Source organism: Bison bison, unplaced genomic scaffold, assembly GCF_000754665.1.
Source record: "Bison bison bison isolate TAMUID 2011002044 unplaced genomic scaffold, Bison_UMD1.0 scf7180017864296, whole genome shotgun sequence".
Taxonomy (NCBI): domain Eukaryota; kingdom Metazoa; phylum Chordata; class Mammalia; order Artiodactyla; family Bovidae; genus Bison; species Bison bison.
Window position 1 is genome coordinate 3,444,685 of NW_011494868.1, and position 22,808 is coordinate 3,467,492.

Here is a 22,808-nt window from a genome sequence, read left to right on the forward strand (position 1 = left end):
GATTGTTACTTCCTATCGCTGTTGCTGTTTTTACTCTGGAGAGTGAGGAATGAGCCCAGGGATTCCTATGGCCATAGGCAGTCACTTTCATCTGGTTTTCCGGTGCAATTTTCTCCTGAACGTTTGACTTTGCCTTTCTTTTTTTTTTAAGTGTGGATGGTGGGCTGGGAGGACGTGCACTGTCTCAGGGCTGCTGGACTTTGTACCCGTAGGGCAGCACTCAGGTCAGGGGACGTGTCCTCTTTGCATGGTTTGTTAATGGTGCCACCCAGAGCTGTGCAGCACGGCACTGGGCGGGTGTCAGGTGGGAGGGCTTCTGAGCGGGAGGGATTCTGACCACTGCAATGGAAAGACTAACCAAGAAGCAGCAGAGTCTTCCCTGGTGGTCCAGTGGTGAAGACTCCATGCTTCCAACGCAGAGGGCCTGGGTTCGATCCCTGGTCAGGGATCTAAGACACCGCATGCTGCATATGGCCAAAAAAAATTTTTTTTAAAGAGTTGGCAGTTCAGCCCAGGAGGAAAGTTTCATTTCAGTGCAAGAAGGCGGTATAGGGTCATCGTTTTTCTGTTTGTCATCTACCTGGGGGAGTAAAGGTCTGTGCTTGTCTACACAAATCCATACCGAGCTTGCTTTATTACAGAGCCACCAAACTTGAGATCTGTGGCCGAGTGCTGTTTCCTCCAGTACTTCTTATTCTTGGTGTAGGGACCACTGGCAGGAGTTTCTAAAAGGCAAGTTCCTGAAGCTGTGCTGTAAACTGTGATAGTCCCACTTTCCCTCGACACAGCTGGGCTCCTTTAGCCAGAGTTTCCGTCAGGTCCAAAGAGGTGGGCGACAGCGCAGGGCCCACTTCTGCCCCTGTGCATAGTCCGCAGACTCCGCTCACGTAGGTGACCACGCACGGGGTTCCGCCTGCAGTCCCTTCACTCTCTAGACCTCCCCGCTGCCTGCCATGCAGCTGAGCTGGCCGTTTCCTGTCTCAGGCTGAAGCTCACACCACTGGCTTCCCTTTCTTCCCAAATTTCTAAGATCTGCCCCTTCCTCCACTTTCACTTCCTGAACTCCATGACTGCAGGAACGCCATCAGCAAGTTTGTGCCGTGTTTCTTTAGCAGGCTGACTCCTACTCCGCCTTTATTAATGGAAGTCGCCGTGGAGCTAGATAACACTCGTGGAGCAGTGGGACTCTTCCTATTGGCTGTGCTGGAAGTCTGACAGGCAGCGTTTTTCGTCCTTACAGGAATCTCTGAAGCTGTTCGGTGAAATTCAGGTTTAGAGAGTTTAATAAGAGACGTGCCCTTGATTGCAGTTGACAGTGGGGTGAGGGTGGCCCGCCTGAGTGCCGAATTTCTGCTAGCCGTCTTCCTAAGACCCTGGTTAGATATAGCCTCTTCCAGGAAGCCTCCCTGAGTGACCCTCCCACCCCATCCCTGCAACCTTTGGTCATCGTCCCCAGTAACGCCTGCTGTCATTTCAAGTTCAGGGCCTCTTCGAGGTGGTGGAGAAAGACTTCTATTCTTCCTTTTTCTGAGGTTCCCAGTAAAGACCGAAAAGGTTCTAAGACAGGGTTAGAAGAGTATTAGGTATTTTTGTGTGTATTTGCATTTAACCAAAGTCACATGTTTAATGTCTCCTCAAGCACATAGAAACCCCCAATATAATCTAATTTTGGTACATACAAGGTAATTATAGGAGCTGTGACACTCATCAACCTCTCTGTGAAGGGTTGCATGGTAAATGGAACTTTGAATTTAAGGTTGTAGGAGGCACATCTCTCAATCCTTTCTGTGTATTTCTGTGACTAAACGTACTTTCTTTCCTTTTTAATAATATTTAAAATCCTTCAGAGGATGAGATGGTTGGATGGTATCACCGACTCAATGGACATGAGTTTGAGTAAACTCTGGAAGTTGGTGATGGACAGGGAGGCCTGGCGTGCTGTGGTCCACGAGGTCGCGGAGAGTTGGATACGACTGAGCAACTGAAATGGCAACCCACTCCAATGTTCTTGCCTGGAAAATCCCAGGGATGGGGGAGCCTGATGGGCTGCCGTCTATGGGGTCACACAGAGTCGGACACGACTTAATGGATTTAGCAGCAGCAGCAGCAGAGCAACTGAACTGAACTGAAAGTCCTTCATGAGTATGAGGCCGTTGACTAATTGGCCTTTCTGCATTCTGTGTTATCTGCTTCTCTGTTGGTAACTTCTAGAACAGAGCCAGGACTGGGAACACTATCAGCTGTCTTTTCTTTTTAAACTGGAGGTTAATTGCTTTACAATGTCGTGTTAGTTTCCACTGTATGACCTGAATCAGCTATATTTACATACGTATAACCCCTCCCTCGCGGCCCTCCCTTCCCTGCCCCATCCCATCCTCTAGGTCCTCACAGCTAAGCTCTCTGTTCTACACAGCAGCTTCCCTCAAGCTATGTGCTACCCTCCAGTGCTACCCTCCCAATTTATCCCACCCTCCCCTTCCGCCCTGTGTCCATATGTCCATCCTCCATATCTGCATCTCTATTCTTGCCCTGCAAATAGATTCATCAGTACCATTTTTAAAGATGCATGGACAATATTTGTTTTTCTCTTTCTTACTTGCTTCACTCTGTATGACAGACTCTCAGTTCATCAACATTACTCCAAATGACCCAATTTTGTTCCTTTTTTATGGCTGAGTAGTATTCCATTATATACATGAATCACTGTAAGCTGGTATTCCTCATTGGTTGATTGGTTGAATGAGTTGGTGAATGGTCTTAGAAAAGTCTGGAAGTCGGAGCAGGTTTTTGTTGGGACCCCAGCACCTACGTCTATCTCATAGCTCTTTGGCCTTGAGCAGGTTATGTAACCTCTCTGGCCTCAGCTTTTGTCATCTCAGAAATGGTGCTAATACCAACAGTACCTCCCTCGGAAGGACGGTGGGAGGTCATCGGTGGGATGACAAGGGTGAGCCTGCACATGCGTAGTGCTTGGGCCCAGGTGAGGAGGTAGAAGACAGGTCTGTGGGCCTCACTGTTAGGACAGCAAGAGCCCCCAGCTGCTCCCCTCCCCTGCGCCTTTGCTTCCCTGAACAGCCAGGAGGGACGGATGGTTGGTGGCCCCAGGAGAGTCTGCAAAGCCTCTGACTTGGTTTTCTGGGCCCCTCTTCCTTTCCCCATTCTGCAGCGAGATTGACAATGATATGCCGAGCTTACTTTGCAGTCTACAGAGCACTCTCACCCACATTGTCTTGCTTAACAATTTTTCAGCATTGTAAAATTGTCTGTGGTTTCAGGAAATTCCTCCCCTTGTTATGATACGCCTGGTACTGGCCCCTCTCCTGATAATAGAGTTTTCACCAGGGACATTCGTTTCTATATTTATGGAGTTGTTTAGTGGCATTTTCTTTCTTTTCACCCTACCCCCAAGCCTGAGATTAGAAGCATCTCATAGAGAAAAGCCCCATTTCCAACCAGTTTCTGAGGAGTCAGATATAGAGTGCCCTTGTACTGAGGAACAGCTCTCCCTAACTGTGTGGCAACTGTCCTTGGGCTCCCTTCCCTTTTCTGTCCATTTGGAATTGTCACCAAGTCTGAGGGCTTGGATGGAATGTCATGGTGTTAAGATATAAATACGAAAATTTACTGTTTAAATTATTTTTAAGTGTATTGTTCTGTGGCATTCGGCATTTACATTGCTACGCAATCATCACCACCATTCATCTCCTGAACTCTTCTCATCTTTCAAAACGGAGACTCTGGACACGTTAAAATGATAACTCCCGTTCTCCCCACCCTCCCTGCAGGCCCTGGCAACCACCATCCTACTTTTTGTTGCTGTGAATCTGACGACTCTTGATTCCCTCCCATAAGTGGAATAATGCTGTGTTTGTCCTTTTGTGACAGGCTTCTTTCACTTAGCACATGTCCTCAAGGTTCATCCCTGTTTTAGCACGTGTCAGAATTTCATTCCCGTTCAAGCCTTGCTAATATTCCATTGTACTGTCTTGTATTATCTACCACGTTTTGTTTGTCCATTCGTCTGTTGACGGATGCTTGAGTGCTTTCACTGTCTTTTGTCTCAGCTATGATAGTAGCTTCCTAATTGTTCTCTTTGCTTCCACTCTTTCATCTTCCAATCTGCTCTCCACTCAAGTCTGAAACTGCAAATTGAACTTTGTTATTCTTCTTTAAGTTCTTCATTAACATTTCATTGTGCTCAGAATAAAATCTAACTGTCTAAATCTGGCTCATGCTTCTGCAGCTGCTAAGTTGCTTCAGTCGTGTCCAACTCTGTGCGACCCCATAGACGGCCACCCACCAGGCTCTTCTGTCCCTGGGATTCTCCAGGCAAGAAGACTGGAGTGGGTTGCCATTTCCTTCTCCAAAGCATGCATGCATGCTAAGGCGCTTCGTTCGTGTCTGACTCTGTGCAACCCCGTGGACAGCAGCCCACCAGACCCCTCTGTCTGCAGGATTCTCTAGGCAAGAGTACTGGAGTGGGTTGACATTTCCTTCTCCAAATCTGGCTCATAAGACCCTGTATTTACATAGTTCATAAAGTGAACTGGCTTTGCAACTTTATCCCATGCCACATCCTCCTGGTTCCCTCTATACTCAATTCAAGTTTTTTTTTTTTTTAATGATTTTATTTATTTTTGGCTGTGCTGGGTCTTTGTTGCTGTGTGGGTTTTTCTCTAGTTGCGCCGAGCAGAGGCTACTCTCTGGTTGCCATGTGCGGGCTTCTCTTGTTGCAGACTGTGGGCTCTGGGATGCGAAGGCTTCAGTAGTTGTGGCTCCTGGCTCTATAGCACAGTCTCAGTAGTTGAGGCGCATGGGCTTAGTTGCTTCACAGCACGTGGGATCTTCCCGGATCAGGGATCAAACCTGTGTCTCCTGCGATAGCAGGCAGATTCTTTACCCCGGAGCTACCAAGGAAGCCCACTCAGTTCAAGTTCTTTCTTGTTAACTTTCTTCCCGTCTCAGACTCTTTGTGTCTTTGGTTCCTTCTACCATGAATACATTCTCCTGCTTGTCATCCTTTAGGTAGTAGTCAATGTAACCTCTTTGGAGAGAGCTCCTGTCACCCTATGTGTTGTAAAGGCCCCTTGTTATTCCTTTTCTAAACCCTTTATTGACTTGCAGGTGTTCTTACTTGTTTATAGTTGCTTTGTCCCATTGCTATTTTCTGCTCTTGGATAGAAACCCTTTGAAGGCAGGGTTTGTATCTATTTTATATCCTGAATATCTAGCAGGTCTTTACTAACAATTTTTTTGAATGAATTAAGACATAGCCTTTTTTTTTTATGATGTTTGGGTGGAGATTCCACAATTGGTTCTGCTTTTCCTTTCCTTCCTTTTTGCTCCCTCTTCCTTCATCCCACCTCTGCTGCTAAGTCACTTCAGTCGTGTCCGACTCTGTGCGACCCCATAGACTGCAGCCCACCAGGCTCTGCCGTCCCTGGGATTCTCCAGGCAAGAACACTAGAGTGGGTTGCCGTTTCCTTCTCCAATGCATGAAAGTGAAAGTGAAGTTGCTCAGTCGTGTCCAACTCTTTGTGACCCCATGGACTGCAGCCTACCAGGCTCCTCTGTCCATGGGATTTTCCAGGCAAGAGTACTGGAGTGGGGTGCCATCGCCTTCTCCACATCCCACCTCTACCACCTTCCAAAGTGCTCACATCCCTCCCTGAAGACTCATGGGCATGATATTATCATTCTCGCTTTAGAAAACTGGTTGAATGTTCGTGGATTCCTGCTGTTCAAAGGAAAGGTACCCAAAATTGTTTTAACTTTTTACCCTGAAAATGAGCACCCTTCTAGCCTCGCTCCATGTCTCTAAAAAGACAAGCTAATTTTGCAGTGACCTAAGTAAGCAAGAAACTAAGATCATGGCATCTGGTCCCATCACTTCATGGGAAATAGATGGGGAAACAGTGGAAACAGTGTCAGACTTTATTTTTTTGGGCTCCAAAATCACTGCAGATGGTGATTACAGCCATGAAATTAAAAGACGCTTACTCCTTGGAAGGAAAGTTATGACCAACCTAGATAGCATATTCAAAAGCAGAGACATTACTTTGCCAACAAAGGTCCGTCTAGTCAAGGCTATGGTTTTTCCAGTAGTCATGTATGGATGTGAGAGTTGGACTGTGAAGAAAGCTGAGCGCTGAAGAATTGATGCTTTTGAACTGTGGTGTTGGGGAAGACTCTTGAGTCCCTTGGACTGCAGGGAGATCCAATGAATCCATTCTAAAGGAGATCAGCCCTGGGATTTCTTTGGAAGGAATGATGCTAAAGCTGAAACTCCAATACTTTGGCCACCTCATGCGAAGAGTTGACTCATTGGAAACGACTCTGATGCTGGGAGGGATTGGGGGCAGGAGGAGAAGGGGACAACAGAGGATGAGATGGCTGGATGGCATCACCGACTCGATGGACATGAGTTTGAGTGAACTCAGGAGTTGGTGATGGACAGGGAGGCCTGGCGTGCTGCAATTCATGGGGTCGCAAGGAGTCGGACACGACTGAGCAACTGAACTGAAGTAAGCAAGGCGGAAAAAGAAATCAAGTTTTCTGGTTTTTAAGTTAATTTTTATTGGAGTATAGTTGCTTTACAATGTTGTGTTAATTTCCACTGTATAGTAAAATGAATCAACGATACAAATGCGTATGTCCCCTCTTTCTTGGATTTCCTTTCCATTTAGGTCACCACAGTGTATTAAGTAGAGTTTCTTGAAATTAAACCTTCTGGAGAGAGAAATCGACATAATATTTTTCAAAGTGCTATAAATAAAACTTAGTGGAATTGAATCTTTTGCTATTGTGTTGTTGTTTAATTTACTGTGTACTATGGGTGATGTTGATTTTTGTTGAAATTCAGTCTCCAATCTATATTGGGAAATTTTCTGAAGAATTTATGCCCAGGCTCTAAGATTTTGAGATCTTTTTGGAATAAGTTCTCCCATTTTTAAACCACAGTGCTGGCCCAGCCTGGGTAGATTCTCTGCTCAGTGTATGACAGGCTGAAATCAAGGGTTGGCCACTGAGTTCTCATCTGGAACTCAGAATCTCCTCCGAGCTGATGCCTGCTGTTGGGAGAATTCAGCTGTTTGTGGTCATAGGATTGTTGTCTCCTTTTTGTTGCTGGCTTTCAGTTGGGTCCCACTCTCAGCTCCTAGAGGCTGCCTCAGGTCCTTGCCCTGTGGCCTGGGTCTCAGCAGTGGAGAAACTTCTTTTCACACTTTGACGCTCCCTGACTTCCTCTTCTGCTACCAGAGAAAACTCCCTGCTTTTAAAGAGCTCATTGATTATGTTAAGTTTCTTGGATAGTCACCCTATCTTAAGGTCAGCTGATTAGTGACATTCTTGTATCTGCAAAACTCCCTTTGCCATGACTTACGTTGTTGTTCAGTTGCTAAGTCGTATCCTACTCTTTGCAACCCATGGACTGCAGAGTGCCCTGTCCTTCACTGTCTCCCGGAGTTTGCTCAAATTCATGTCCATTGAGTCGGTGATGCTATCTAACCATCTCATCCTCTGCCGCCCCCTTCCTCTTTTGCCTTGTCATGCACAAAGACATAATCACAATAGTAACACCAGGGTGTGGAGATGACAGGCGTCTCCTGTAGAAATTTGCTTGCCACATTTTTTTCCTCTCCCTGTTTTATTAGTTAGAATTGCATTTGCCTGTAAGTATCAGAACACTTGATTCTAATAACTTAATTTTTTTTCACATCACAATAAATACAGAGATGAGTGATCATTGATACTGGTTCAAAGGCTCAGTGACATCAGGATCAATGACTCTGTGACCCTCTGAGCCTGTCTTTGTGGTTTAGTAGCTCCAGCCATCATGACTGTAATCAAGAGAACATGAGCACAATTAGGACAGCGTGAGTACTACCTGTTACCTTCATTGGGAGTGCAAAACAAAGACAGAAAACACTTCTCAGGGCTTTATTTCTGACTGTACTTCCATTTCTGTCTCATTGGCCAGAACTTAGCCAAGCGGCCACCCCTAGGTTCAAGGGAGGCTGGGAAAGCAGGAATAAGAATTACCGTGATGCTGATAATGACCTCTCCTCCAAAGCCGGATGATAAGAGGAAATGGATGCTGACACCGTAGCTAACGTGTCTGTGGTACCTATTTTCTGGAAGGCAGAATGTGGCATAGGGGAGGAAGCACAGAACTTAGAGTAAGAGGCTTGTGATCCTGTCCCACCTCTGTCATGCCATGGTTAGCTGTGTGGCCTTAGGTTAGTCACATAGCCTCTCTGAGCCAGTTCCCTTATCTATCAAGTGAGAGAAATTTCTGCTTTGCTTATCTCAGTGTTATTATAAAAATGGATCAAAATAACCCATGAGCTTCTTTGCACCCTGTAAATATATGCTAATTGTGGGTTTCGGTAAGTATTTGGTATAAGAAAATCGGGCTTCTCTGGTGGCTCAGTTGGTAAAGAATCCGCCTGCCAGTGCAAGAGACCTGGGTTCAATTCCTGGGTTAGGACGATCCCCTGGAGGAGGAAATGGCAATCCACTTCAGTATTCTTGTCTGTGAAACCCCATGGACAGAGGAGCCTGGTGGGCTACAGTCTATGGGGTTGCAAAGAGTTGGACACAACTGAGTGACTAAAGCACCAGCATAAAAATAAGAATGTATTTCATGGATTCTAAGAACTGTTTATGTTCATAGACAATTTTTGATAGTTATAATCTCTGAAATTTGATATATTTTACAATCCAAGACAGTTTCAGTGAAATATAATAACAATATTTTGTTAAGCTTCTTGGAAGATCTTAGGGTTATGCTTAGGAAATGTGGCCATTGGGATGCGCAGACTCCTCAAGATTCCTAGGAAACTGACACTCTCAGGATAGAACATCCGAAATGTAAATGAAAAGAAATTACCCATGCCTACTTCCTGCTTTCGTACAGGGGGATATTAGTGTCTCTCTTTCAGATACAAAACTGAAGTAAGCTGAGATGGGTTTACAAGATGGAATAAGCCATCTTCCAAAAGTTAAAGGTGCTAGAAAGTGTTCTGCAAACTTGACAGCTTGACCTCCTACTAGGGTCATTCACTGAACATGACATACTGTTCAGCTGCCTAGGGATGCCATTCAGGGTCACTGCCTCAGGAATGCACCAAGATCAGAGGCAACCTGTTTTGCAAGTCAAGTGTGACTTCAACCCTTGACTCCGAATGTGGAAGTCAAGTGTGACTTCGACCCTTGACTCCGAATGTGGAGCCTTGAAGTTGTTGGATAGCACAGCCATCAAGGTTGTTTATTTTGAAGAAAAATCAATTTTTGTAATTGTTTATATTTATAATTATAATCTTGGGGTACACATATGCATGTACACACATACATTTATATGTGTATGTATTTGTATACATGTGTGTATACACACACACACACACACAAATAATATGACTTTAGGTGGGGCAAAAACTGACATCTAGGGCTGGTGGATTGTGGTGTACATGATTGAAAGAGACAAGTAGATGGAGTGAGTTTATGGAGAGTCATGGATACATACTGACTAAAAGTCGGACACGACTGAGCAACTGAACAACAATAAATAGTTGAAATATTTATTGTCTTCCTTCCTTTTAGAGCTCTTTCTCCTTTATGTGTGACTTGAGACGGGGGTATTCATTCTATTCACCAGTTTCCAATGGAAGACGAGGTATCAGTCTCTTTTTATTTTTTAAAAAATGAGATATTTAAATGAAAGAATGAAAGAAAAAATGGTGCAAGATAGGAAGAACAAACAACCAGGGCCATCCTATTTTATGCTTTTAAGAATATCAAGGCATCTGTTAATTAAAGTGAGTGTGTGTGTGTGTGTTTTCCAGTAAACTCTGCTCAGGTTCTGTGAACATGAACTCTGTTCTCTCACAAAGGAAAAAAGTTTGAGAGAAGAAGGAAAAGAAACCATGTTCCAAGTCCTTAATCTGATTTGGGTCTTTGGTGCAGGATAGGCAGGCCTTCCAGGCTTCTGTTTATTCTGAGAATTCATGAAGCAAGCAGCATTGTTACTTTAACTTCCTGATTAAACTTCTGTGATTTCTGCAGCCCACTGTGACAAAGGCTGCAGAGTGTAAAACCATGCTTGATATTATTTTGCATCTCTCTTCTGAGCACCATTCTGAATACACACTAGATGCTTGGTGTAAATTGGTTGAATGTCCAGTTTTATAAGAAAGTTCTAAAGAAATGCAAAGAATTCCTACAGTCTTATTTTTCCTTTCTTCCCAGTTTTCCTTTTGACTTTGAGTTGCTTTTCCTTGATCAGGAAAAAGTTGAGGTTTTACTTTGGGGTTTGGAATTGGCACCAGGATCTAGTTTAAGATGTTTCTGCAGGAAGCCCTAATAACCGGCTGGATAGCATTTGCCAGTAACCTCAAAACGCAACAAGTGGATGCAGAGATTTTTTAAAGTAGCTGCCTAGTTGAATACATATGACAAGGAGATATAGAAGGAAGATCACTAAATTCTCAGATTTGCTTATTTATTTTTTAAAAAGTTATTTGTACGTGTCTGCAGTGGGTCTTCGTGGCTGTGGGTGGGCTTTCTTTAGTTGCAGTGAGTGGGGGCTACTCTCTAGTTGAGGCACATGGAGTTCTCATTGCATTCTCTTGTTCTCTGCCCCACGACATGTGGAGTCTTTCCTGACCAGGGATCGAACCCATGTGCCCTGCATTGGCAGGTGGATCCTTAACCGCTGGACCACCAGGGAAGTCCTAAATTCTCAGATTTAAATAAATTATGTTAGGTTGTTAGGTGGCATGTGTGTGTTCAGTCGCTCGGTCAAGTCCAGCTCTTTGAGGCCTCATGAATTGTAGCCCACCAGGCTCTTCTGTCCATGGAATCATCTTAGGCAATAATACTGGAGTGGTTGCCACTTCCCACTCCAGGGGAATCTTCTGGACCCAGGAATCGAAGGCACATCTCCTGCGTTGGCAGGTAAATTCTTTACCACTAGCGCCATCTGGGAAGCTCCTATGTCACGTACCTAACCTAACAAAATAAACCATTGTCTCAGCTCCCCTGATAGCTCAGTTGGTAAAGAACCTGCCTGCAATGCAGGAGACCCCAGGTTGATTCCTGGGTTGGGAAGATCCACTGGAGAAGGGATAGGCTACTCACTCCAGTATTCTTGGTCTTCCCTTGTGACTCAGCTGGTAAAGAATCCACCTGCAATATGGGAGACCTGGGTTCAATCCCTGGGTTGGGAAGATCCCCAGGAGATAAGGCTATCCACTCCAGTATTCTGGCCTAGAGAATTCCATGGACTGGATAGTCCATGGGGTTGCAAAGAGTAGGACATGACTGGGCAGCTTTCACTTGAAACCTGAAACCCTCAGCTCTGAAGGGATGGATTTAATCCATACAGCTACATGAAACCCTCGTTTCCTTTTCACATGACTTATAAAAGTTCTATAAAACTTCTAATTTTATTTCTAGGACAGTATAAAATCCCCCTAGTTTAGATGATCTGAACTAGTCTCTTTCCTTTTTTAAAGAAATGAACACGTTAGTAAGAGACTGTTCCAAGGAGGACTTCCACTTCTTGCTCTGATTAGCTGACTGGTCCTTCTGCAGTAAACAACCGCTAAACCCAGCAAAGTGTCGCAGGCCTGTTTTCAGGTGTTGGGTAACAGGAAGCACGACAATTCGATGCTACTAAGCAAAGGGCAACTCGTGGGATGAGCCCAGGGTTCCCCGTCGCTGTTTTCCGGGAAAGAATTTCCTGAGTGCAGCACAGTATGCTAGAGTCTTGGCTGAGCACAGCAGTCCTGCTGAGCTAAGCAAACCCAGATTCGAGTTTGGGGCAATGGAAGCAACTGGAATTCACAGGGCAGGGCTCTAGAGAGCAGAGGGCTGCCTGGGGCACGAGGAGGGAACAGAAGTGTGTCTGGTGTACCCAGGGAGTCCTTGGCCAGGCTCATGTGCACATTTATGTATCAAAACTGTGTAAGACTTATCAAAAAGTGGTGCCTCCAGGGTTGAGGATGAGACAGAGACCAAAGGTCAAGCGATCCTGAGGGATACTGGGGATGCAGCCCAGCCACAGTGGAAAGGCCGCCTTAATAACACCCTGAGCATCCAGAAAAGTCACAAGAAATCTGTATCTTTGGGGCAAATGCTATGATTTCAAATGGAGTTGGTAATTAAACATAAATAAATAAAGGTCTAGATGGTAATTATTTTAGGCCCTGTGAGCCATTCAATCTCTCTCACAGCTCCTCACTTCTGCTGTTATGGAGCAAAAGCATTCATAGATAATGTGTAAACGAATGGGTATGGTTTTGTTTTAATATCACTTTTTTTTTTAAACAAAGGCAGAGGGCTCGATTTGGGTCATCACTGTAGTTTGCCAACATTTACTCTAGGGTAAGATACGCAGATGACACCACTCTTATGGCAGAAAGTGAAGAGGAACTAAAGAACCTCTTGATGAAAGTGAAAGAGGAGAGTGAAAAAGTTGGCTTAAAGCTCAACATTCAGAAAACTAAGATCATGGCATCTGGTCCCATCACTTCATGGGAAACAGATGGGGAAACAGTGGAAACAATGTCAGACTTAATTTTTTGGGGCTCCAAAATCACTGTAGATGGTGATTGCAGCCATGAAATTAAGACGCTTACTCCTTGGAAGGAAAGTTATGACCAACCTAGACAGCATATTCAAAAGCAGAGACATTACTTTGCTAACAAAGGTCTGTCTAGTCAAGGCTATGGGTTTTCCTGTGGTCATGTATGGATGTGAGAGTTGGACTGTGAAGAAAGCTGAGAGCTGAAGAATTGATGCTTTTGAACTGTGGTGTTGGAGAAGACTCTTGAGAGTCCCTTGGACTGCAGGGTGATCCAACCAGTCCATCCTAAAGGAGATCAGTTCTGGGTGTTCACTGGAAGGACTGATGTTGAAGCTGAAACTCCAGTACTTTGGCCACCTCATGTGAAGAGTTGACTCGTTTGAAAAGACCCTGATGCTGGGAGGAATTGGGGGCAGGAGGAGAAGGGGACGACAGAGGATGAGATGGCTGGATGGCATCACCGACTCCATGGACATGAATTTGGTTGAACTCCAGGAGTTGGTGATGGACAGGGAGGCCTGGCGTGCTGCGATTCATGGGGTCACAAAGAGTCGGACACAACTGAGCTTTTGAACTGAACTAAAGGCCTACTTTAAATCTACCCTGAGCCAAGAGCTATCAAGGAAATTGCAAGGGAAGTTGAGTTTGGAAGTTGAGTCCTGCAGTAGTTAGAGGAACTGGGGAACATTTCTGACCTTACACAAATTCATCCAATGAAATGGAAGACCAAGCCTATGCAAGATCAAGGGGAGACAGTTTGACTCCCACAGAAATTAATTCTGCAGAGGAAGATCAAATCTAGAATGTCTTCAGTCTTTCATCACAGTCTTTCATCACAGAGGCATACAAAGAAATAGGAAAATATTACCCATAGTGAAAAAAAAAAGTTGTCAATAGATGGTAATCTCCAAATGGTCTAGTTGTTGGATTTGGCAGTCAAAGCCTTTAAAGCAGCTATTATAAAAAAGTTTAAAGAACTAAAGAAAAATGTTGTTAGAATGAGTGAATATAAAGGCATCTCAGCAGATGAGTAGAACCTATAAAAGAATCTAATGAAAATCTTAGAGTGAAAAAGTTGAATAATTGAGATGAAAAATTCACAGGATGGGCTTAAGAGGAGAACAGAAGATGACAGAAGAGAGAGTGGACGTGAAGACAGATCAATAGGAGAAGGAAGAGATAGAGAAAAACATACCTGAAGAGATAGTGGCATAATGTCCCCAAATTTAATGAAACTATTAGCAAACATATTCAAAATCTTACACATCAAGTAGGATGAGTTATAAGAAAACCACATCTAGACATACAATAGTTAATTGCTCAAAACGAAAAACAAAAATTTCATAACAGAATAAGAATTACAACCAAACTTCTCATCAGAACAACAGGGACAAAAAGACAAGATACTGAAGAAAAAAAAAAGTTATACTCAAATTTCATGTCTAGTGCAAAGTATCCTTCAAAAACAAAGATGAATAACGGACTGTTTTGGAGCAGCTCTGTCCAACAGAAGTACAGCGTAGGCTGCATATGTACTGTTTTACACTTTCTAATTGCCCCATTCAAAAACCTTAAACAGGTGAAATTCATTTTTAACAACATATTTTTAAACCTGGTATATTCTAAAATATTACCTCTTTAACATGAAATCCATATAAAAATTATTAAATAGATATTTTTTACATTTTTATATTTTTTGAAATCTGGTGTGTATGTTATACCTGAAGAACAGCTCTGTTTGGTCTAAGCACATTTGAATAGTTATCCGTGTCTGGTGGCTACTGTATTGGAATCGAATAGCCTAGTTTTAGGTCAAAGAGAAAGGAGAATGGACAAGTTGCTCTGTATCCAGGTTGTTTCCCAATCTGTCTTACACATAGTGTTTAAATTAACCTTTCTAAGATATTTACCAGTTCAGAAGGCCTGAAGAGGCCACCTACTACATGGTAAGATAAGTTCATCTGTTCATTCATTCATCTATTTACCCAATAAACATTTACTAAACGCCAGACCCTCGTCTATGAGTTGGAGGACATCACAAGAATAAAATCCAGTCCCTTTCCTCACAGGCTAATTGACATGATAGTCCCACTAGCCAACCAGTTCATTATCATTTGGTAAATGAGTGTAGGTAAGATACTGTCAGCATGCAGAGGACATGGGTGATGAGGAACCAGTGGGATTAGTGGGAGCTGGGAAAGGGTACCCTACATCAGAGTTCTTCACTGCAAGCAACAGAAATGGACTCTGGCTAACACAAGGGGGAAAGGACTCTGGCTGTGGGGAGCTGCCGGGGTCCAGCCCCGGTGGATCCAGGGAATTCAAAGCGGGGACGGCGTCGGCGAGGATCAGGAAACAACTGCTTAATTAAACGTTAATTAAGGATATAAAGAGTAATAGTATAAGGATAGCTCGGTAGGAAAATTCAGTGAAGAAAAGAGGCTGAAATAAGGATAGCTCAGTGAGGAAATTCAGTGGAGAAAAGAGGCTGAATAATTCAGCCAGAAGGTGAGAGAAAGAACGACATAGGGAGACCAAGTTTCAGTGAACAAGGCCCGCACTTTATTTTCCAAAGTAGTTTTTATACCTTAAGTTATGCATAGAGGATAATGGGGGAAGGGGTAGAGTCATGCAGCAAGCCAGGCTTTCTTCCTGCAAAATTATCATATGCAAAAGCTTAGGTGATTTGCATCATCTTCTGGCCCGGAGGCCTGTTAACATTTTAAGACCCTTTCTTCAGAAAACTTATTTTTCTCTAAAGGTGATAAGTCAAGCGCCACCCTCCAAAAGCATTAGATAAAGTTGCATTCCTACAGAGCAAAGGTGTGGTGGGCTATAACAAGAAAAAGAATTAACTCAAGGGTCCCAGGTTACAAACACTAAAGCTACTATTTACACCAATTATATTAATCAATACACTGCCAGGGACACAGCAGGTAAGGGATATGGAGACTTAGCAGCAAACATTGGCCCAACAAGTGAAAAGCCCTTCACCAATACAATTTCTAATCAATCTTTTAACTGCTCAAAGGAATCTGTATTTAGACAGTTTAGAACATCTCATGCCTCTCACAGTTGGGAGGCTCTGAGCAATCACATGTGACCGGAAAAACCTATTCAGGCAGGCTAGAGGACTTCCAAAGGAGTTTGTAGGTTAAACACTGTCACACCCAGGAATTATTAACTGGAGCTGTAAGCTAACTCTTTTTTCAGAGAGAGGTAGTGGGGGACAGCCCCCCGTAAAGTCAGAGGTGTAGGTGAAAGCACAAAGCAGAAAGTAGGCAGACTCTGGTTTGGGGGGTAGATGCTTGAGAATTTCCAGGGGAACTCCTGAGGCTCGATCCCGCCTTTGCGTATGCCAAGCCTCCTTCCTCATGACCTTTGCCACGGGCGGAGCTCGCTCCCCGCAGGGAGCCCCTGAGGACTTAATTTTAAGCAGAGCTCTGGCGTGGGCATTTTCAGGTTTTAGGCAGACCACACTGGCATAGTAGGTTGGACCACAGGTTTAGAGGGGATGATGCTAAAGGCAGGGAGATAGATAAAGTGAAAGTCGCTCAGTCGTGTCTGACTCTGCAACCCCCTGGACTACACAGTCCGTGGATTTCTCCAGGCCAGAATACTGGAGTGGACAGCCTTTCCCTTCTCCAGGGGATTTTCCCAACCCAGAGATCGAACCCAGGTCTCCTGCATTGCAGGCGGATTCTTTACCAGCTGAGCCACCAGGGAAGGAGATAGATAAGAGACTGGTAATTGTCTGAATGAGAGACTGAGGGGCTGAACCACAGCAATGGCTGTGGAAACAGAAAAGGTAGTTTTAAGAGTTCAAACTCTGAAATTCAGGACTGTCACTGTTCCAGCCCCTCCTTTCCTAGTGCACTCAACTCAGTGCCACCCTCTTCAGATGAACAGAGCCTGACTTATGGTGACCTGGACATGCCATTTCTGCCTATTGTTCCCCGAATGCCTTTGCCCCTCTGCTTATTTGGCTAGATCCCTCCCTTCTCGTTTAAGATGTAGCTCGTGACCACCTACCACTCAAGCCCTGGATGGTCTCTTAACAGCCTAACTCTCTGCCCGGGTGCTGTCAGTGTTTTATGGCTAACTTGTCACAATAGGTTAAAGAACCTGTAGACACATGTGAGTTGCTCAGTCGTGTCTGACTTTTTGTGACCCCATGGACTGCAGCCCACCAGGCTCCTCTGTCCATGGGATTCTCCAGGCAAGAGTACTGGAGTGGGTGGCCATTCCCTTCTCCGGGGGATCTTCCTGACCCAAGGATCGAACCTGGATCTCCCACATTGCAAGCAGATTCTTTGCCCTCTGAGCCACCAGGAAGTTTATTGTTTTAACATCACTGTCATTAATGACAACCTCCTGTAAGCTACTGGGGTCTACCGATGCTTTCTCATTCTCCCGGGTACTGTCAGGCCCTAGAGTGGGGTCCCGCACAGTACCCTGTACATGTTCCCAATGATGCTGACCCCCGGCTTTGTGGGACACACTGGGGTCCAGGTGCAGCTGGTAGCATCCATCACCAGACTCCTGCTCAGTGAAGGCTTGTCCATCTCCCTAAAGCACATTTCTTGAGTCACTCTCTACTCATAAGCTTCCCATGGCCCCCTGAAATCTTCTTCTCAGATTTAAGATCCATCGGTCCTTTCTCCCCACATTTCCCCAGTTGTCATCAGACTGACTTCTTCACTGGCCCAGAAACAAGCCCCACGAAGGTCTGATTCTTAATTGTTACTTAGGCTGACCCTTGTTCCAAGGGTGTCCTTACTTTTTCCTTCTGGTGGTTCAGAGCCAAGTGAAAAAAGTGCAAGTATTAGTTGCTCAGTTATCTCCGACTCTTTGTGACCCCATGGACTGTAGCCCACCAGGCTCCTCTGTCCATGGAATTTTCCAGGCAAGAGGACTGCAGTGGGTAGCCATTCCCTAGTCTCCAGGGGATCTTCCCTACCCAGGGATTAAATCTTGGTCTCCTGAATTGCAGATGGATTCTTTACCATCTGAGCCACCAGGGAAACCCTGATATCTTTCAGCCAAGGATATCTTTCAAATCCAAAGTCCTGCTCAATCCCTGATGGTTCTAGCCCTTGCAGATCTCTCTGTGACCAAACTTTTGCAGCATTTCCGGTGTGTCCTCCAGCAGGCAGTTACTCTCAGATTTGTTGTGTTTGCTGTTCTGAGCATCTTCACCTCTACAGCTAGATTGCGAGCTGCCTGATCTCTCAGTATCTCAGTGCCTAATACATTTCTGGACACCTAGGGCTCATGAATGCATAGTAAGAGGTTGCCATAAGGCGGATCTGTTTCTCAGGCCGTCATCTTCTCCGTCAACTGCATTCTCCACACCTACATTTGAGTGTTGTTAGGGAAGTTGAGGAATAAGCTTCTCTCTGCAATGGCAGCACAGAAACTTCAGTGAGGTTTTGAGTGGCTCTTGGTCAACCCTGTTGCTCATGGTGAGTCATTGCTCATTTGTGGTGAGTCTAAGCCTCACTTCATGATTCATGTTCTAAAAATGGGGTGAGGTTTTTGCAGAGAAGCCAGTTCCGGTCTGAATGTGGCCTCACAGTGATCAGGTTCCTCTGGGGGCGCCCAGCTCTCCTGAAGGTCAGGCATCTCAGGGTTCCCCAGATGTGGCTGGTTTGTGGCAGACACCTAGAATCGATTTTACAGGGTTAGGATAGGGTGTTCCTGGTACTCAGTGCTGTCCCTCAGGCTTTCTTGAGACTTCTTATGATCTGCAACGAGCTCAAGTCTGGATCTGGGATGGACTAGAAAGGGGAGATAAATCTTGGGGGCTCCTCTTTTGTTCATACTTCTGAGTAGGTGTCTTGGTTTCTCAGCCAGAATGAGCTTGCATCTGGGAAGAGGGTGTTGTGCTTGACTCCACTTAGCATCTGGGAGAACTGCTGTAAGAAGGAGTTGAAAAGGGAAATCATTATAAAATCTGAACGGGTCAGTGACAGAAATGGGGTGGTTTCACGAATTTTCCTTTCTGATCTCAAAACTTCCACTAGTAAGCAGTGAACCATTGTGCAAGTCGTTTACCTAGCGTAGTGATGGCCATAGCTGGCATTTTTAAAGAGTTTGCATTAGAGCCTGGCGCACACAGTAAGCCTTCTGGAAACTCACCTGCTATGATCACACCATTGTTACAGAGCATTCTTTAGCACTAGTGCTACACATTCGATGTCTGATATCTTACTTAATCCTTACACTATTGCTGTGTTTTGTTTTTCTTGCTGCACCGGGGTGAGCTGAGGCTTACAGACTATACGTGATTCAAATCCAGATGGTGGGACTCCCCAGCCTATCTCAGTCTCTGTTGTTGTTCTGCCTGACTTCCCTGGGCCTCAGTTTTGGTTTTTTTGTTTTGTTTTGTTTGTTTGTCTGTTTTTTATCTGTAGAAGTTGAAAGCTGGACTACTGGTCTTTAAAATCTCTGAGTTCTAAAATTTCTAGCTGTTTTGTCCATTATCTTCACCCTTTTCCCTGTCTTTCTCTGCTTCCCCTCACCCACCCACTTTCATCCGTGAATTTCACGGGATTCATCATCACGGGATGGACGGCATATTTTCCCCATTGAGCTATGAGGCCGCATGTGTCAGCATGTGGATTTGTACTGTGGCTTTGTGGTGGTCGTTGTTGGAGCTAGTTTACACGCTGCTGTTGTTGGAGAGAGGGAATCTGACTCTTCAATTTTACTGTCTTAGCTTGGCCTGCAGCCATTACCACACTGAGCGATGCTAGCATTTGACGGGCTGGAGAGAGGCTTATGGAGGAAGCCCACCAGACTCAGCTCTTTGGGTCTGTGAGCTCTACATGGTTATCTGGTGAGATCTGGTTGGAGCAGTCATTCTCCAGGTTCTTTGCACATGTCTGGTCCCATGACTTGTAAGGATCTTAGGAGAAGAACTTGAAAGAGAACTTTCAATTCTCTGCACAGCTTGGATTCCCTCGTGGATGTCCAGTGAGGAGTTTTACCAATCATTTCATTATAGTTCCACTGGAATTGATGTCTCTAGAGTGCTTCAGTTGGGGGATAGGCTATATATATATTTTCCAGTATTTTTCTCTGTGGCTGTGACCCAAAGATCAGAGTGATTTGGCATCAGAAGACCTGGGTTCAAGTGTTGCATCCGTCACTTTCTAGCTTGGAGCATCTAACACACCTGCTTGTGGTGACCTCTACTTGACTCATTTTTGGTGGTCTCTTACTGTGGAATAAGAAGAATCTATGTCACTATCCTAGGATATGTGAGTTCTTCCACTTAGAAACCTGGAGGCAACATCTGAGGAATCTTAGTGTACCATACAAAAGCCTCAAAACAACAGAAGCTTTGGATAAGTTGCCTACCTTCCCTCAGCCCACATTTCTTCATCTGTGAAAGAATTATGGTAATAACCTGTCTTACCCAACTACAGTTCTATTGAATCAAAGTATGGTATGAAAATAGGTTTCTGAAAATTATAGATTCTATAAGAAACATTATTTAATTTTAGGAAGTATCATGCAGCAAAATTAATTGTTGTAATTACCAAAAATACAAAAGCTATTAAACTTTTCTGTTCTGGTTATCCTCAGCATAGAATATTTACTGCAGGTAATAACCTGTAGTAAAATTTCAACATTTTCTTTCTATCGTGCACCAGCTAGAAGGCTATGAGTTAAATTGTTCTAGACTAAAATGGATATTGAGTATCCAGTTAATAAGAACTGATACTGTTCAAGGTGGATAGTAACTCTTATGTGGAAACATTAATTTTGTATTAATTCTGGGGATTAATTAATTACATTAATTTTGCATTTTCAGATTTTACTAATTCATTGCAAGATCAAGAGTTAGATTCCCCTCTTGCACTATTAGTGGGAATGTAAATTGATACAGCCACTATGGAAAACAGTGTGGAGATTCCTTAAAAAATAGGAATAAAACCACCCTGCAGCACAGCTTGCAATAGCCAGTACATGAAAGCAACCTAGGTGTCCTTCAACAGATGAATGGATAAAGAAGTTGGAGTACACATATACCATGAAATATTACTCAGCCATCAAAAGGAACGAATTTGAATGAGTTCTAGTGAGGTGGATAAACCTAGAGCCTGTGATACAGAGTGAAGTAAATCAAAAAGAGAAAAACAAATATCATATGTTAATGCTTATATATGGAGTCTACAGAAATGGTACAGATGAACCTATTTGCAGGGCAGGAATAGAGACACAAACAAGAAAACAGTGGGGGAGGAGAGGGTGGGATGAGTCGGGGAAGTAGCATGGAAATATATACATTACTGTACGTAGCGTAGATCGCTGGGGGGAGTTGCCTGTGTAACGCGGAGCTGAGCACACAGTGCTCTGTGACGGCCTAGAGGGGTGGAATGGGGGTGGTGGGAGGGAGGCTCATGGAGACATGTGTGCACTTACTCACACTGTTGTATGGCAGAAACCAACACAACGTTTTAAAGCAATTACGCTCCAATTCAAAAAAAAGAAGTTGTAAAAAAAAAAAGTCATTAATAGTACAAACAATATTAGAAGTCTATTAAGTATCCTTCCGTGGAACATAATTGCACCATGAGTACAGGCTACCCTTTTACATGCTAATTCAAATCGACCTAGAATGCAAATGTGTTTTTTTTAACTCATGTTTTCCACTAAAGCAAATATGCCCTACCCCCGTACTCCAAATGAACAAAATAAATCCATTTCTGTTTTTCTTGACTGGTAAATTGTGCTCAGAGATACCATCTGGAGATGGTTGGGTTTCTGCCAAAGGTTTAAATCAGGCTTGCAAAGAGCTACCTGCCTAAGGCAAGAAACTACGCTGATTTAATAGGAAAGAACGTGCTTTTATTTTGCCATCTGGTAAAGGAAAGTGAAAGCTCTTTGAAAAATGCTGGTATTAGTTTTACAATGATGGTATTATATTATAGATAAAAATTATTTTCAAAATATAGTAATTGGGAACATTTGAGAATCTGTTTGCTAAAATGTGTGTGATTATTTGTAAATCTGTCCTGATGCTGGGAAAGATTGAGGGCAGAAGGAGAAGAGGGTGTCAGAGGATGAGATGGTCGGATGGCATCACTGATGCAATGAACAAGAATCTGGGCAAACTCTGGGAGACGGTGAGGGACAGTGAGGCCTGACGTGCTGCGGTCTGTGGGGTCGCAAAGATCTGGACACGACTGAGCAACTGAACAATGGCAACAACATTTGTAAATCTGATATGAAGGTACATGCAGAGATCTCCGTGCTCATGGAAGATATTTCTACATGAGAAGTGAGGGCAAGACAGGGACAGAGAAAGGGAAATAGGTTGGAAACGACCCGGGTCTTCTGGTGGACACTGTGGCAAGCCCAGATCTGTGTGGACTGGTTATAATGTGATGGTTATCCCCTTTTAATTTTTATTATTTTTTTTAAACAGATTTCTGCTTGGCAGATTAGCCAAAGGCAAGAGAAGCTACTCTGTCCGCCTTTTGCATGCTGCTCTCTGCGAGACCCCACGACAGACCCCAGGCCCACTCCACTGTGCTCCCAGACCCCCACCCAGCCCCAGACATCGCTCTGGGGTCTGCCTGAGGCCTGCAGTGTGAAGATGCCCAGCACCTTCCTAGCATGACGACCCTGGACCATGTGATCGCCACCCACCAGTCCGAGTGGGTCTCCTTCAATGAGGAGCCACTCTTTCCCGTCCCTTCTGAGGGTAAGGAGAGCTTTCATTGCCTACGTGGAGAAATTAATGAAGGACCACACCTGTGTGTTGTGGCTTCTATTGGAGTGTTCTTTCCAGGGGATCTTTTATTTAACATTTTATTTATTTATTTTTTGGCTGTGCTAGGTCTGGGTTGCTTTGCATGGGCTTTTTCTAGGTGTGCCGAGCGGGGGCCACTCTCTCAATCAGCCTGCAGTGTGTGGGTTTAGCACTGTGGTGTCTTCTCTTGCCGTGGAGCACGGGCCCTCGGAGCGTGTGGCTTCCATAATTGCAGCACGGAAGCTGGTTAGCTGTGGTGTGCAGGCTGTCGAGTGCTGGCTCAGTAGTGCTGGTGCACGGGCTTAGTTGCTCCATGGCATGTGGAGTCTTCCCGGACCGGGGATCAAACCTGTGTCCTCTGCATTGACAGGCAGATTCTTATCCATTGTGCCACCAGGAAGTCCTCAGTGGGATATTGATAAGGAAAAAGTCAGTTTATCACCTTCCTCAGATGCA

General features: G+C 44.4%; 1 protein-coding gene across 1 annotated transcript in view; it reads left to right on the forward strand.

Annotated features, from left to right (window-relative positions):
- The window catches only part of STON2 (stonin 2), a 177,131-nt gene that overhangs the window by 19,459 nt on the left and 134,864 nt on the right, over positions 1 to 22,808 (forward strand). The window contains exon 2 of the mRNA XM_010850877.1: positions 22,026 to 22,304. Within this exon, the coding sequence (XP_010849179.1) occupies positions 22,217 to 22,304 (88 nt within the window). The 5' untranslated portion in view covers positions 22,026 to 22,216. The remainder of the gene's footprint in view (positions 1 to 22,025; positions 22,305 to 22,808) is intronic.